This window comes from Maylandia zebra, linkage group LG16 (genome assembly GCF_041146795.1).
Source record: "Maylandia zebra isolate NMK-2024a linkage group LG16, Mzebra_GT3a, whole genome shotgun sequence".
In the NCBI taxonomy this organism is placed as follows: Eukaryota; Metazoa; Chordata; class Actinopteri; order Cichliformes; family Cichlidae; genus Maylandia; species Maylandia zebra.
The window spans coordinates 12,963,009-12,980,298 of NC_135182.1; the positions used below are offsets into that span (position 1 = coordinate 12,963,009).

The 17,290-nt window shown below is 39.6% G+C and overlaps 1 protein-coding gene across 2 annotated transcripts in view; it reads right to left on the reverse strand.

Moving 5' to 3' along the window:
• The window catches only part of itga4 (integrin alpha 4), a 23,904-nt gene extending 16,927 nt beyond the window's left edge, over window positions 1-6,977 (reverse strand). The window contains exons 1-7 of one of the 2 annotated variants that reach the window (XM_004567935.6): window positions 6,646-6,977; window positions 4,993-5,178; window positions 4,459-4,577; window positions 4,133-4,233; window positions 2,715-2,847; window positions 1,312-1,379; window positions 875-1,010 (exon numbers count right to left, since the gene is read on the reverse strand). In XM_004567935.6, the coding sequence (XP_004567992.3) occupies window positions 875-1,010; window positions 1,312-1,379; window positions 2,715-2,847; window positions 4,133-4,233; window positions 4,459-4,577; window positions 4,993-5,165 (730 nt within the window). In that variant the 5' untranslated portion in view covers window positions 5,166-5,178; window positions 6,646-6,977. Of the gene's footprint in view, window positions 1-874; window positions 1,011-1,311; window positions 1,380-2,714; window positions 2,848-4,132; window positions 4,234-4,458; window positions 4,578-4,992; window positions 5,179-6,622 lie in introns of both variants that reach the window. The other variant, XM_076874693.1, reaches the window with a different exon arrangement.
• Window positions 6,978-17,290: the final 10,313 nt, after the last annotated feature.

A 17,290-nucleotide genomic window follows, 5' to 3' on the forward strand; every position in this document is an offset into this window, starting at 1 on the left:
GAAAGAGAAAAAGCCAGTGTTCCTCTCTCTTAAAGCCAAAAATGCTTTAATTGTTAGTTTAATTTAATGGTGTTTTCTTATTGGTAGTAAGGAGGAATCATTTTAACAGGTACAGTAAAATAATGACCAGATAGAGTCTTCTCAATGTTTTTGTTTCTATTATTCACGTCTCTGTGAAAGCTCCATAAATGATGGAAGGAAATCTATGACAGTAGCTGTAACTAAAATTAAGTTGGACACTGAAGTGAAACTAAGGTGAGTATCATATTCACAGACAGAAAAAGTGCTACCTCTGTGTGACCTGTTATGATGTCTCCACAGCACACAGCATAGCCATGAGCAGCTGTACTAGTGATAGCATATCCTGGAAGCTGCTTCTTCTTGCTTTTTTTTATTTAAAACTTATCCTTAAATCTGTATAGGTTTGTCTCTTATAGACCAGATCAGACTATATTTAACAAAGCACAGAACATTTCCTTTGTTTGAGTCTCACAGCAAGGAATGAATCCCGGTGTTCAGCGGCGTTGGTGTGAAGTGGCAGGAAATGTTTGCATGAACAGGAACTAAGGTAGTCTTCTGACCAACATCAGCTTTATGTGAACACCTGTCAGTGAATCTCCTTTTGGGCGTGAGACTTTTTACCCCCACATGGTGGCTACAGCGTGTGAGTGAACAGCAATCAAAGAGCTTCACCTTCACATTTTGTCAATCCAAGCCGCAGAAGGAGAATTGTGTTTAAAGGAAGGGACAGAAGCACAGACCGACTCTCTCTGATGAGGCTTGTGGTGAAAGCACAACACCGGTAGGTAACAGCTGTATTCTGGAAGCGGGCTAACATCAGCAGTGCTGGTGGAGGGCCGCGTGGACTACGTACCCAGGTAGCTTCCAAATTTGACGGCTTCAGTGTTGTCATTATCGAGGTAGGCTGAAATCTTCCCGCTGGTGCTGTTATAGACCAGAACTGAACCAGTCCAGTAAGATGTCCCTGGTGCCCCCATGATGACCAGATCCTGAGAAAGAGAGAGCCTCTATATTATAATGTGATGACTTTATTTAAGCTGCATTATATGTATAGCTGAATATCTTAGATTGACTCTTACATATGTTGCTTTAAAATTGTACTTCTGATTTGATCATGTCACAGTTTTGCTCTTTTTTTTAAAAAAAACTTGAATTTATACATTTTCATAGCCTGAGGAGCAGCAAGAGGAGAGCAGATGGCTTTTTAAAACATGGATGGACCACATTCAGTCTGCAAGAGGAAACGGGGATGACACGATTTTAACAAAGCGTGTTGCTTATGTTACTAACCTCTGTCAGGAAGTTGGAAATACCCGCCTGACATGATCCATAATCCTCCCCAAACTTCCTTTGGTGGTCTGTAGGAGACACACAGGCATGTCAAAAGGTGAAGGTGAACAAACGAATAAATCCCTCTGCAGCTGAACAGCTGCTGGTTTCACATGCACACACATTCATATCGCTACAGTCACGGTCATGGTTTTACATATCAGGACATTATTTAAAAATAACAAGCAAAATAAAAAATAGTCCTTACCAGATGTTAAAATTGGGTACGTATAACCTGAGATGTACAATAACACAACATACTGGACTGTCACATTACTTATTTAACAAAAAATGAAGACAAAATGCAGAAGCAGTGTGTGAAAAACTAAGTAAAAAAGACTTCATGAGTCTTTTTGTCTCACTCTGCTTTATAAGATGTTTCCCTTCATTGAGGTTTGGGGCGGCTGTTCATGCACAGCTCTCTTAAAGTCCTGCTACAGCGTTTCAGTCGGCTTGAGGTTTGAACATTTGGATATTGTAACACTATGATTCTTCTCCTCTGTCAGCCATGAAGCTGCAGATTTCTGTTGCGTTTGGGACACTACATGATCCAGTTTGGTACAGGCTTTAAATATAGGACAGAGGTCCACACGTTTGACTCTAGAATACTCCTACGACGTGTTTGGGCTGAAATGCTGTTTGTTTTTGCCAAACTCAGCACTGTCCCATTTTCTCTCCCTCCAAATAAGTCATCCTTGTTCAGTCTTTTTTTAATTGCACTGTTATGAACTTTTAACATACTAACTGAGGCCTGCATAGTCTGACATGTAGCTCTTGGTGTTTTTTGTAATTTCTTTGAGCATTGCACAGTCTGACCTTGGAGTGCATTTGCTGGAACGTCCACTCCTGGGAAGTCTGACAGCTGTCATGAATGTTTTCCACTTGTGAATAAACTCTCTCAGTGTAATAATAAATGAACCCTTCCCTGACTGATGGGCAGCTTCTCTAAAATCATTGTGATGTCTTTTCTCCTGAGCATTGTGTTAACACACACCTCAAAGCTCCAGACCAGCAAACTGCCGACGTCTGATGCATCTGGCTCTTAATTACCTTCTGAATTCCTATAAAATCAGGACTGTGTCTGTTTTGACTTAATAGCTGTTAAATAATTAATATCACTGTGTAATTTTAAGACGTGCCACTTTATTTGTATTATGTCCTGATATGTAAAACCACAGAAATGTCAGCAGGTGAGTTTCGTTTTACTATGACAACTGTATGTTTGTGACCTTTATTGACATCATGTAATTTGTAGTTCTTTACCCTGTTCTACAAAAGGTTGCTAGGTCAAAAAGTTGTTCTCTCTAGTAGGAAGAGAGGAATAAGTGTAACCATTAGAGCAGCATGTGTGCGTGTGTGTGTACCTCTGTAACAGGGGGTCATAGCCTTGTAAGTTTTCATGTCGCTGCCAAAACGATAACACACCCCATTCGGAAGCTTGTTGTTCTGACCATCTTTCTTTGAGTAGAAGACGTTCTTCCAGCGGTGACCACAGGCCTGAAAACACACAAACACACACACACAAACAACATGTGACATGCACTCATTACTAAGTCACACGTTGGCAGCAAAGTGTTGTTGTTCCCATGACCTAAGTCACTGTAACAAAAACTGTGTGTGTGTGTGTGTGTTGAACATTATCATTTTCCTGTATGTTTCTTTGCTTCTTTCCCCCCCTGTGCTACACAGACGATCACGGTGAGGAGACATTTGGTGCTGTAAATACTTTCTCAATCACATCACTGCCTCCATTGTGTGTAACAGAAATGCCTTCAGGCTTTTCAAATGTTGCTGTCTGTTGTGCAAATGTTTCAGGCTTTCTAAGTGACTGACCTGCTGTTTAATGACTGCTGACTCTTTGTCATAAAGCTGGATGTAAAATGGATTTTTGTTTAAAAAAATAAGAGTCCATAACCTCTGAGTTTGTTTATGATACTGTTCTAACGTGCGTTGACGGTTTCTCTACAGTGACCCTGCACCTTGGATTAGTTTCTCTGAGTTCTCTAACTCCCTCTTTTTGCTTCATGTTGTGAATCATAATAGAGTAAAACAGGGAGTGCAAAGGATATTCATTTGTCACTATAATAAAAAAGAGACACATCCCTAAGTGTGCAGGATCTGCTAATAGCTCAGTGAGCGCTGAATTGTGGACATCATTGGTAATGTTACTAATCTAGTCTGACTACCTACCACTTTCCCAGCATCAAACAAACCTAACAGCACAATGGCTCCTCTGAAATGCTGAATGATACAGCGAAGTTATTTTACATAACCAGCACTAAAAGGGATTTCCATAAAAATTGTTAAAAAATACCTTTTTTATATAATTATATGATGTGCACCATGCCTTCAAAGCACACCACCAACCATCGCTAGCCCTGAAATGTTAAGCACTGCGAACTCTTATCTGCTGGCATTTGCAGTCTTTTAGATGGTGTCTGTTTTATGGCATGCTGCCCTACCTCACTGGAAATACCAAAAGTTTACAGCCTTTCTGAACAGCCACACTGTAAAAACCACTCTTCACCCAGAATGGTGAACAGCATTTTGTTAAAACTCGAGGTTTGTCTGACAGAACTGCCACAGGCCACGTGTTTTATGTCCAAATGGTGTTTCAGAAAGTCCACCAAGAACACCAAAGTCACAACAACGATCATGTTGAGGAAACTGCTGAACCAACGAAGATGATAAAACTAAGAAAAACGTGTTTAGTGTCGCTCATTGAGCATCAATAACATGGGGGAAAAACCTAAGTAGCACAGAGAGAGTGTGTGTGCGTTACCAGGATGTGTCCCCCTTCCTTTTCAGGTTGTCTGGATAAACTGACTCCCATCCACTGGTGATCTTGCTCGGCTTCACACGTCTTTCCACACCAAGACACATCTGCATACACATGGATACGTGGTTGACTGTCAGCATATCACCTTCACTCACCTTATATAGCATCTACAGTACATCCAGACTTATTAAATATATGTGTTTATAACACTAGCACAATAAAGGATGTTTTGGCTGAACTTGCATCTCTCATCTGAGTTTCATCTCCATCAACAGCTGGAGTAACGCAGGGGGAAAAGACTAAACGCAAAGGCTGACAAAAACACACACCAGCAGTCATGTGGTGGCATTTCCGGGGTCCAGCAGCAGCGATGCTGCAGCGGAGAACAGCTCCTGGAGACACTGAATGATCGGAGGATGTGTTTGCGACTGGCGCTCCAACTACTAACCTAAAAGAGGGAAAGAGAGGCATTTAGCACTGGTTTTGTCTTTGTCTCAAGTATCTAAATCGCATCTGTGTGTGAAGCATCAAAGAGCTGCTCTCATTGGCAAGAACTGGCTAACTGGTGTGGGCACACACACACAAAGTGATACTGTGTGAAGATGGCAGCTTACGGAGCGTTACTATGGCAATTAAATCAATTAGAATAAGACTGTAAAAACAGCTGTGAGTTATTTTACAATTTAAACTGCATGAGTGAGGTACTAGCATGTAGCATTCTTTGAAATGTAGTTTACGATGAGCAACGGCACATCAGTGGACAATCAGTAGTAGATAAACAGATCAAAAGTCAGGGTTAGGGTTGGAGGGGGCTGGTGAGTTGTTAGTAGACCAATAATGTGAATACTAGTAGTGATCCAGACCAGCTCTCTGTGTTGTGGCGATACAGCAGGACTGAGTATCCGAACATGGAGGAAGGCGGGCCTTTAAACTCCAGACTGTGGTCCTGATCCAGACTGTATCCTGCAGCAGGAGGAACCAGGGTCTGAACTAAGACCATGACCAGTGCAGACACACTGGCCGCGGAGACCTTCATGATGGAGGGCAAACTGCGAGAAGAAAACAGAGGTTATGCTGAATGAGTACGGCAATTTACATTTTATCGCTACACAGTTGGTCATTGAAGCAAATCTTTAAAGTTTCCTTTAGATTTTTCCCAGATTTTTCTTTTCACAGTTTAGTTGTGTCTGAGTGGGATTTATGTGACGATTGCCCAAAATGTGGCATTCCACAAGTGTGAGGTTATTACCAGCGTTTCCACTGTAGGACATCAGTAATTCATTTAACTGGACTTTATTGAAAAAAGGGGAAATTGCACAGGTTCATCCTCTCACTCACTTCAAATGACTTGTTTGTTGTTGTAATTTCCCAACAAATAACAGAAAATGTATTAAAAAAAATAATAAAATCAGCTTCAATTTACTTAATTCATGAGCAGTTAATCAATCAATACCTTAGATGAGAACAAAGTATGTTTAATTCGAGCATGCATCACTTTACTTAACACCACAGTACACAGACTATTAGCACGCTAAGTATGTCAGCCTGAGTTTTGGCATATGTAAATAACAAAATGCACTCTAATTAAAGGATGAGTTTTTGATGTTTAAATGTTTCACTGAGTCTAGACATGAGATAACCGGATGATTAAACCAAAAAAAACCCCCATGCTGATATATATCTACTGTCAGACAGTCTCAGAGTTACTTAGGAGACACACCCTTGTGAAGTACTCTGGTGTCTGGTTTTATAAAAAACCACAGCAAGTGGTTGCTTATATCCAACCACAGACTGAAAGCAGAGGAAATCACTTAATTTGTTCAGGTTAAATTAAAGAAAAGTTACATCTACTTTTCCATCAGTGCAAAAAATCTAAGTGTTTCTGCTGTCTGCTCTGGCTATGAGTTTCCCCCTGCTTCCAGCCCATATGCAAAGCTCAACTAACTGTCATCTGGCTGTTTCCTAATCTATACAGCAGGAGAAAGAGTGAGTGAGAGTACTGCCAATCTTTCTTCCTGTCTAAAAGTGAACAAAAAAATTCAATCAAGTCGATTTTCCAAAATTGGAAAACTGCAAAATCTATTTTTCATTGTGCTTTTGTTTCTCTGGATTTGTTTATTCATCTTAATTTGCTTATTTTAGCCTGTTTGAATCATGCTGGGCTGTGGTTGCTCTTACAGAGTAAAGTACAAAGTTACGCTTTTCTAAATAAACATGAGCTTAATAACAGCTAGTTAAAAACTATAAGTAATGGTCCCAGACATTCAAACACACTGTTGTCAAGTTTCCAATGTCGAGGACCCCCAAACTTTTGGGTCATATGAAGAGTTATGACTTTACCGACTGCTGCCATTATTACCAGTTTATTTACAGACTCATTGAACCGTTAACAAAGAAATATTTTTTTCAGCCTGACTCCTCAGCATTGTTTGATTCTTCATCAGCTCTATCAGTCATTCACTGTATAAACGGTCCACATTTCGCTTACTGTACCGCTCAGACAGCAGAAAGCCTACCCCGGGTCAGACAGCTGTTATCCCGGGTCAGACAGGTCCAGGGGCTGACAGACTCAGGAGAACCGCAGCGCGTGAAAGACGTCTCCGTTAAATCCACTTTATTATTCCCCGCGGGTCTCGCTCGTGCGTAAATCCTCCTGTTGCTCCCCAAGTCTCCTAAAGAGTCTCGTGCGTGGACCGGCTTCGCACGAGACTTGTGTGTTCTTATTCGGGCAAACACGTGCAGTACGAAAGAAGAACTAAGACGAGAGAGTTTGAATGTTAAAAACAGAAAACAGAGTGAAAACTTGAGCTGAGCAGAGTTTCACATGGAGTCAATGAAACTGAGAGATGAGCGCGCGGAGACCCTCCCCTCTCTATTTGCGCGCGTGCGTGTGCAACGGTGTTTCTTCTTCTAAGCCACGCCTGAGCGCGCGCGGTGTGTGAGTGTGTTAGAGTCGTTTTGTCTTCAGTTGTCACTGAAGTGTGAATGAAGTTAGCGTTGATCTAATGTGACTGTCTGAACCGTGCAATGCGCGCAGGAAATATTCAGAAACAACAAATATGAGAAGTCCTTCTCTTAAAGTGTGAAGACAGAAAACACAGCAGTCGTGGCTCTAAAGTTTAAAAAACTCCTTTATTCTAAAAAAAATCCATCCTCACAACGGATGTTTCTATTGTTTCTATTGTTTTCATTTGTGAAACACGTGAAGCTTTAAGAATAAAGCACTATGCGGCCTGCAAATTCATATGCATAAAAGGTTGAATTTGAATTTTTTTTTAATTCAAAATTCTGAAAATATAAATGAACAGATTAGATTAGATACTAGAAATTGTTTATGCATTGTTTCAAGTGCTATTAAAACCCGACTGAATCCAATGTGATGTTCGTAAGACTCACAATAATAAGGCAAAAAATAAAAAATCACTATTTGGAATTTGGATCATTTTTTGCAGTACAGGTTGTTTTCCTGCCAGAAAATATAACTAAATTATTTAAAAAAAATAAAATAACATTTTCACACTTTAAAATGCAGTAATATAATTGTGAAACAATTTCTACAATACTAATTTTACTTTATAGATCTGAGTATTTCTTACTCTGCTACTGAATTATAACCTCGTATAGTTTCCTCCAGGACTCTAACTTAGTCTTGAGAATTATAATGAAGCAACATAGCGAGTGCAGTGGATGCAAAACTCCTTGTTGTTGTGACATTTTTCACCAGACACAGAAAAAAAGACCTGATCTGCTGATCACTCAGAGTACAGCAAGAAATCATCTAGTGGACATCATTGCTAATATTAACAAGCTTATCTGAATATGTTTCACTTTCCCAGAAGCTTACAAACGCATGGAAAGAGGATGTTACATTTTCCTAATGTACTTTTTGCTTCTATTTAAAGTAGTTTATGTCTGCAGTGTGAGCACGGTGGAATGTCTCAGCCATCATGTGGTCTCTAATTCTGGTCAGCTGACCATCTAAAGTATTGTTAACGCTGTGTTCAGAGAAGCAGCACTTCAGGCAGTGTCCAATTTTTTTAAAACAACAACAAACAAACAAACAGGTTGATGGTTGATGGCTGTGTTAGTTTTGCAGGATCTTGGTTACAACTAAAATATGGATCCAATGTAGGATAACCAGGATTCACCCTCGGGGAACTCTGTAACAACTTTTATCTGGATTAGCTGTTGGAAATCTGTTATGCTTGACCAAAATGGTGTTTGGAGCCAGCAAAAGCAAAAAATGTGTGCAAAAGAACGCACAAAGTCCATCTGTATTCAGGTAACTTACAACAGTACAGATTCTGGTGGTCAGATTTGGATACATAACGAGGGATTCCTTTAAATAGCAGCCGGTTATAGCCTGCTGTTTATAGCATGTGTATATTACAATGATAAGTGGATGATAGAAAAGGTCTCTTGACAAGAACCTTGTGAAATCATTAGCATAGTTCCTTCTTCAGTAAAGGTCACTATTTTTGCACTGGGAGAGCATTAACATGCAGATAATAGTGTGTAGCACTTCTGTAATTCCCCTTTCCAGATTTTTAGCACATCTGTAGACTTTCGGCTTTGTAGTGTTGCCTGTTGGTCACCAAGGGGACAAAAAAGCTCTTCTAAAAAGCAGCCTTTCATCTGATCCATCCGGCTACTCGCTAAAAATAAATAACTACATCACAAGTACTTTGTGTGACTCCAACTGTTTAATTCACTGTTACTGGACTCAGTAAACAATGACTGCATAAGTAGTGTGAAGTAGTTTGTAGTGATGAACAGCTGGTGTTAGCCATGTTTAGGTGGAGATTGGGTAGTGGTGGGGGGGTAGATTTCCTAGCAAAGTCACTGAAGATCTCCAGCCAGTCTGTGATTCAATCCAGACTTTCAGCCAGTCGTGATTAAATAAACCAAAGAAAAGATGAGAGGATATGTTTGCAGAAAGTCATAAACATGAGCAAAAGGCAGCACAAACGTTTTAAGGGAGTACATTAAAACTCATCCTTTAAGTTTCTTTAAGTAACAAACTTCTCCCGTTCAGCAGAAAAGAGGACTCGGAAAAACTCGCATAAAATCAGCCTGATTTTGGCCATTCAGATAAAAATAGCTACAGCATGAAAGACAGTTATGGAGCAGACAAGCTGCTTTGGTGAATGTCAGACAGGAACTCGGCTTCACGCACACATACACATTCACTCAGTGTGTTTGTTGGTATTTCCTGTTAATGACCCTGCAGTTATTATGTAGCTTCTGTTCCCACTATTCTGCACACTCTGACAGTCCATATGTTTAAAAAGTAAGAAAGAAAGAAAGTCATGCAAGCTTAACACAGAATAATAAGGTTAGCTAACCTCTACTGGTGGCTGAAGCACTGTTACTGTGGTCACACAAAGTTTTATATACATTTAACACTAGTTTGATCTCAAATGCTTATATACTGGTGCATGCTATTTTATGTGCAAATGTGCATTTAAAGTAGGTTGTGTTAGTGCTTTGGCAGACTGGCAAACTGTCTCAATTGAACATCACAAAAGCTGGATGGATGGATGTGGATTCATACTGACAAGAGTATGGCTACATGTAGTACACTATGAGTGCGCAGATGGTGTAACCATAACAGCTAAAAGAAAAGGAACTTTGTGCACTCCTCACCAATCTTCACCCTGTGAACACTGTAGCAACCAATTTTCTGGCAGCGGATATGCCTAGCACCAGAGAGGATGTTGGCTGCTAACAACAGAAGATTGTTATTAGTCACTGAAAGCATGTGGTTTGGGGTTTATCTTCTTTGCTAGAGAAGCTTGTGGCTTTATTGTAAAAATTGCAGAATCACAATCAAATGCTGAACCTGCTTGAGCGGACACAAAACCACTCTGGGAATTAACACTGAATAGGTTAATATCCAGCACACAGAGTAAATTGTGGAGCTAAGTGAAAGTAGCGACAGTAAATAACTTTAACCACATAACTCCAAGGATGTATCATGTTCTCACTTTCTTGAAACTTATCAGGGGAAATACTTTGTGCCCGTAGGTGTGTTTTCAAATGTGTGCACTTATTCTTTTCTTATTTGTATTGTTGTCTCAGCCTGATTTCCTTGAGAAGCCTTCATATTTTCTAGGCTGCCTTTGCAAATAAAAACATGTGAATGTCATCGATGCCATTGAATCGTTACCGTCTTGGGCTACAAATTGATGCTACAGAAAAGTGCGGCCCTGCTACATTTTAACTTGAGTAAATATCTCGTCAGCTCAGTGTTTTTTTGACAGTGGTTTTGTTGTATTGGTTGTCTCTTTAACCTCTGTTGATAGCTTACGTTAATTTTGCTCAGTTTGAGACAGTAGCTAAACAAAAATTTACAATATGTACCTTTAAGTCCAACCTGAAGACAAAGCCACTGATTAGCATAAAGTATCACGTTCCTGAACTAATGCTCTTTTTTTTCCCGCAGAGTGTCCATGTGAGGGAAAAAATATCTTAGGAATGTTTTGCCTTCTGGCTGTTGTAGATTAAGACTCATTAGGCACTTTCACCCATACTGTTTTCATTTTAAACAACAACTTATAAATAGGCAGTAGAGTCCTCTGTAGGGCTGTTTAGTAATCCGTACATGGTTGGGGTCACATTAGGGTCCATGTTACACAATATTTCTGTCAGATAAAGCTGGGAAATCTCACATAGATTTTTCAAATATCTCAGTAAAACCACAGAAATCTTTATTGTAAGCCAGACTGTCTGATAAATGGAGTGGAGTAGTTAACTAGTTGCTTTATTTTGAACCGATTCATGTTCTTTTGAGCTCGGGAAGTCATGAAATTAATGACACTGGTTACATTTAAATCATATTTATGCCCAAAATGATTACTATCAAAAGTAATTTGATAACATGTAAATTGTCCATATAATTTTGTTACATGGAATATAAAATGTTACATTTAATGGAATCTGTAAATGGTATTTACCAAGCAGTGATTCATGAATCATTAACGTAATCATTACATTCATTTAAATAAATGAACTTTTGAAGAATAAATTTTTGAGTTTTAGTTTATATAAAAGATACTTAAGGTTTGGGTTTGTTTCGTTTTTTTTTTTTATTATTATTATTACATCAGCAGTGCAGGTGTCACTCTTGTGACTTTTGTCAGCTTCAGCTAAAATCTCGCAATCACTGTCATTGTTTTCTGCACAACACCAACTTCCCGAAAAGTTGGGGTGTTGTGCAAAAAAAATAAAAGAAGAACATTTTATTCACAATAGTACATATCAAGTGTTTAAACTGAGTCAATGTACAATTAGAGAGGCAGAGTTTCTCAGAAGTAAACGAAGATAGAGTTTCATCAATCTGCAAAAATCTTCAACACATTGTAGAACAATTTTACAATAATGTTTGATAAATTGAAGAAGAACAAACTGCAGCTTTGGGGTGGGGGTCTGAATAACCAGTGTTTGTGAGTTGTACTGTGCAAATATGAGAAATTCAGGGCTCAACATACCTGCTGTACCAGGGGTGGATCTACAGGGGGGCAGGGTTGGGCAACTGCCCACCTGTTGTAGAGCCGTGGATATTTTGTTGACTCTGTTTACATGTAGGAGATTTCCTACATGCTAATTTTACTTTATAGATCTGAGTATTTCTTACTCTGCTACTGAATTATAACCTCGTATAGTTTCCATTGCTCCCACATCTGAATTTTTTAGATCTGCCACTGTGCTGTACCTAGTTTGATTGTTGCAACGTATATCTCTAAAAAACATTTATATACTGCTGGCTCTCACGTGACTGATAGACACAAGTAACAGCTTTCTGTGAGAAGTTTAAAGCTGTTATTCCAACAGTATCTGAGGAGGTGGATTGTTCTGATACTTCTCAGAAGATGAGGACGAAGAGCAAAATCAGATGTGAATGAAGCAATAATGTGTTATCAATTTGACAAAAATGCACTGCAAACACACGCAACACATCCAAATACGGAAACTCACAACACAACAGGAAGGCACTTCATTCAGCCCAGAGGACAACACAACGTCCTTCCAGGGGTCACAACAAAGTGATGAACCTGGCTGGAGTTCAGTGCTTTGTGACGATAACACAGCCACTGGTGAGCAGTGTGTTTAACTTAACGTTTTTTTTGTGTTGCCTGAAAATGTTTCCATTGTCATTTGCGCAACTTCTTTTTGGTTGTGTTTATTTGAACCACATGTGTTCACAGAAGAGGTTTTCCTGATTCACTTTGTGTTTGGTTGTGTTGCAGTGCAATGAGCTCTCTGGCTCTCTGTGTTTCAGTACTCTTTACTGAAACGGGGTCTGACATACTTGCTCTACCAGGGGCCTGAATGGCCTTTTAATCATTTCTAACTCACTTTTAGCATATTTTAGCATACCACAGCACTGCTTTTGATACCATAGATCAGTGGTGTCCAAACCCAGGCCTCGAGGACCAGTGGTCCTGCAGGTTTTAGCTGTGTCCTTGATCCATCACAGCTGATTTAAATGGCTAAATGACCTCCTAAACATGTCTTGAAGTTCTCCAGAGGCCTGGCAATGAACTAATCATTTGATTCAGGTGTGTAGACCCAGGGTGAGATCTAAAACCTCGAGGCCTGCAGTTGTCCAAGGCTGCCATAGATCATGGTGCCCTCACCTCAGTTAGACCACTTGGTCAGAAACAAAGGAATTTCTTTCCTGTGGTTTAAATCTTATTTAACCAACAGAGGCTTTACAGTTAAGATTGGAGAACCATCGTCCTTTAAAAAAAATCCACTCACATGAGGGGTCATTTGGGGATCCACTGTTGGCTCTTGATACTTGCTATGCTCCCGATGGTTTTACTTTTTTTTTTTTTATAAAAAGCCATGCTTCATAATGCTGATGATTTAGCTGACTGTCTAGAAGATTTTAAGATACGGATGACTTTGAATTCTCCTAAACTGACTAATGATAAGAATACATGACTCATATTGTTTGGAATCACTGACTTGCATGACCTCAGCTCTGTATGCAAAACAAAACAACCAGGAAGAGATATTTTTTGGAAAAAAAACAACAACAACAGCAACATCATTTTGGTGTCATTTTTACCTGTATTTGTAAGGACAGTGAAGACTTTTCACACAGGAGACTAAAGATAAAGATTGGCACGGACATTCAGCAGGGGACGATTTAATACTAACAGCAATTAAGATCCTCTTAGTGATTTGTGAGTACAAAGAGGGCTGAAGAAGGCAACTGAACTTCTTTAGGTTTCTGAAGATGTTTAATTTTTGTGGTTGCACAAACATTTCCTAAGAAGTACTTAGCAGAAAAACTACAGCTAGCATACTGTAAGCCTCTTTTAGCATCTTGATGATGGTGACAAATAAACTGCTGCAGAGAAAAATCCCGTTTGAAAACAAAACAGGGCAAAGACAGAGAGCCCATACACACACAGCCAGTAAGCATATAGGTTCTCTTTGTCATATAGAGAGCAACAATACTGGTTGTCATGCAGATACAGTATGATGGTGGTTTTGTGCTACATGTGAATGTGCTGACAGCCCACTGCTCCGACACTTCCTCTGTTCTCTTTCGTTTCCTCTTTCTTTTCACTCACTGTCACAGTTCTCACAGTTTCTGGGGTATGTGAGACCCTTTACCTCCTGATTTTTGTCCCCCTTACCCTACGTAAAGCAAAAAGGAGGAACAAGAAGAGGCTTGGTTGTTGTTGTGATTTTTTATGGTCGTCAGGTGTTTCACTGAGTGATACAATGACCTGAATGGCACAGAGAGGTGAGCTTGTAACAATGCAGGAGTAATCAGACTGTTAAAACTTAAAACTCAGCTCAACATTTGCCAGAATTACAAAAGACAAGTCTTCACTAACTAATGAAGTGTCAGCACACTTAATTCTCATTTAATTCTCACTAATTTCCTTTCAGAGCAGTGTGCTGCAGGCGGGTGTCCCTACTTTTCAGAGAAGCCCAGAAACAAGCCAAAGAATTAAAGATAGTTAATCACTTTATTGCTTTTAGAGCATTCTTCAAAAACAGTTCACAAAGTCAAAAAGCCAACATGCACATTCATCATAACTGCCTCTCTGGCATTAAAATGTGCCACACTGACAGTGATGTGAACATGAATGTTAACTTGTAGTTTTGAGGATTTGGCAGCACTTCATTAAATTGCACTGGCGTGAAGTGGAAACAGTGTGTGCAGCAGTGCAGGCTATGCTGCTGTGCAACTCTGAGCCAAACTCCATCAAGTAAAGTCTTCATCCAGTGAATTTGATAAGTGAGCGGCCTTTCAACGCTGCTTTCTCTCTTCTGCTTCCTGAAGCTGTGACATGTCTCAGTGTTTACAGATACAGAAAAGTGATTTGGTATAATAGCAACAAAGAAGAAGATAAAAGACCTACCGGTAGTTTCTTCATGCAGCTGCAGCAGCAGCAGTGCAGAAGTTATCTGCAGTTAGCATTCAGCATTTTTAAGCAACCATCAGATCAGGGAGTCATGGCAACAGGAAAGCAAACATCAGCAAGAAAATCTGTGTAACATTATACTGAAGCACGAATTCAGAGGCCTTACCTCACTAACGATCGAAAGCAAATGTGTGAGTTCATCAAATGCTGCTCAAAGTAAATGTTTTCTGAAAGATTTTGATCGTTCCTATTCATGATCCATCACGAGGCAGCTCCAGTTTACTTTGAGTTATATTAAGCTCAGCTGTTTAGCTGTTTAATTGGGTGTACATGCTCATTTTATTTAGTTTTAATCAGCATTTTTTTATTTATCCTAATTTAGTTTTGATGTTTGTTTCTTTATTTTCAGTTGAATATTTAGTTCCAATTTTACACATCTCTTTAGTCTTTTAGTTGATTTTTCATGTTCTGCCAAATAAAGACCAAAACCTGCAGGTCTATAAATTTTTTTTTTTTTTTGTTCGCCGGCTCTCTCCACACAAAGACAAAAACAGTCACAGATTAAAGTTCTGCATGCGCGCGTGTGTGTGTGTGTGTGTGTGTGTGTGTGTGCGTGCGTGTGTGTGTGTTATCTGTGGTATGCTAATGACAGCAAATTCCTGCTGCGTTCACATGAATTGATCACAGATCAGTCGAATAAGAGCCAGATACAGAGCTTTCATCTCAACGACTCTGTGTGTGTGTGTGTGTGTGTGTGTGTGTGTGTGTGTGTGTGTGTGTGTGTGTGTGTGTGTGTGTGTGTGTGTGTGTGTGCAGACTGCATACAGTCAGGGTGGAGGTGGGTGCAGCTGCTGACATTACTGAAAATAGAAGGAAATGACTGTTTATTCCTCCTGTACATACTGAACTACTGTCTGCATCCATCCACATTTCCCTCAACACTGACACAGTTTAGAGAAAAAGACACAGAGAGCTATAAATAGTCATGGCTTAAACTGTTTATTTAATCTAAAGAAGTTCTGCTTTGCTGCTTCGTTGTTGCTGTAGTTAATAAAGAATGATTACATAGCAGCTGAAGTCAGTCAAAATCATATACAGCAGAATTTGCTGTATGTGAAGTTGCATGGTGTGTTTTTATTTGTATTTTACCCATAATTAGACACTCACAGAATATTTAAGCCTGATCTGACCCTCTCTTATAGAAAGGTAATGTGGGAGTTAGAGTAAACCTCAATCAGAGGAGTCGATTGTGGAGATACAGAAATTCTTTTATTGCTGCCATATAATCTGCATCATTATAACTGCATTGATAACATTCTTTACAGCATTGTTTCATCTAATAATATTTCTCACAGTATTGATATTGCATTAAAGTTGTTTATTGAAGATGTTCATTTGAGGATCCTTCCATCATGTTAACAGAAGTATTTCATACACATTGCATAGTATTTGTGCTCATTAAGAGTTGTTGCTTAGTCTACAGAGGGTCTTAAGCTTTGTAAAGCGCGACGTCTTCACAATCTATTGTGTTAGAGACTAGAGCATAGAAGGATAACTGCAATACATGCTTACAATACATATAACACATATAATCTAGGAATGTGTCAGGCCTGAGGCCTTAACTCATTTAGCTTCTAACTATATTTTAGTCAACTTGGCAACAGATGACCAGAGTCAATAATTAGCCCCAGAGACCCTGAGGGCTTGAAGTTTATTACCTTGTATGGAAGGTGTTATAGAAAAGAGAAGTTCTATGTCTGTTTATAGCCATTAAAGATGTACAAGATGTACCATTCACTGTAACTAACGTCTTTAACCTATTTTAATCTGTAATTGACGCCATGGGGGGGCTTATACCCCACTGCTTTATAAGTGTTCTCCATATGTATTTTTGTCAGAAGACATATGCTGATGTTTTCTCCTGGCTGTTAATAAACTCACCGTTTGATTGCACTTTTCTGGGGCCTCCGTGGTTTGTCTCACTGCTCTACATTGATCGATTTCGCGACACGATATTCTGGGATAGAGTTAACAGAATCAAAAAGCAGACGGCGCTGAATTATTTCCAGCAGGTTGCTGACATGACACCAAATCCATGAAGCTGCTCATGAGCAATGACGAATAAATGATAATCAAATAGGCACTTACAGCTTTCATTACACAGACTGTTGTGTATGGAAATGCTGTGGGTCACCTTAGTGTCTCAGGGTTTTAGAATTTGAATCTTGAATCCATGCTTTTGTTCCCCATGTCTTTAAAGTTGAATGGGGCGCTTATTACATTTTCCATTTTCAGAGGCGGTTCCACGGTAATTCAGACCATGCATGTTAGTCATATGTACTGATGACTGAACCGGAAAGGATGTGCTCCGACAGTGAGTCATGGAGCATTTTGGTGGAAAAAAAGTGACATTTCGAGTCTGTGTGATTTTTAATGCCCACGCAGCCTCAACTCTCACTAAGCAGCTCATGGATGCAGTGAGATGTAGATTTGGTGCGGATGGAGGGCTTTAATGTGGGAGACAAATGTAGCTGAGTGTGAGGAACCTCTCAGACAGAAAACTGCCTGATGTTAAACATGAGGACACACAGAGTATTGTGAAGTGTGTTTCCAGCCAAATATGGTGATGTTCCTGTGACTGAGGTCATTGACAGATAGCCATGACATCAGACGCACACACACACAGATTAATGTAGGTCAGTAATATAAACCGTAACACACAGAGGACTGTAAATATTTTAGGAGTGATGTATGTGCTGTGACACACCCG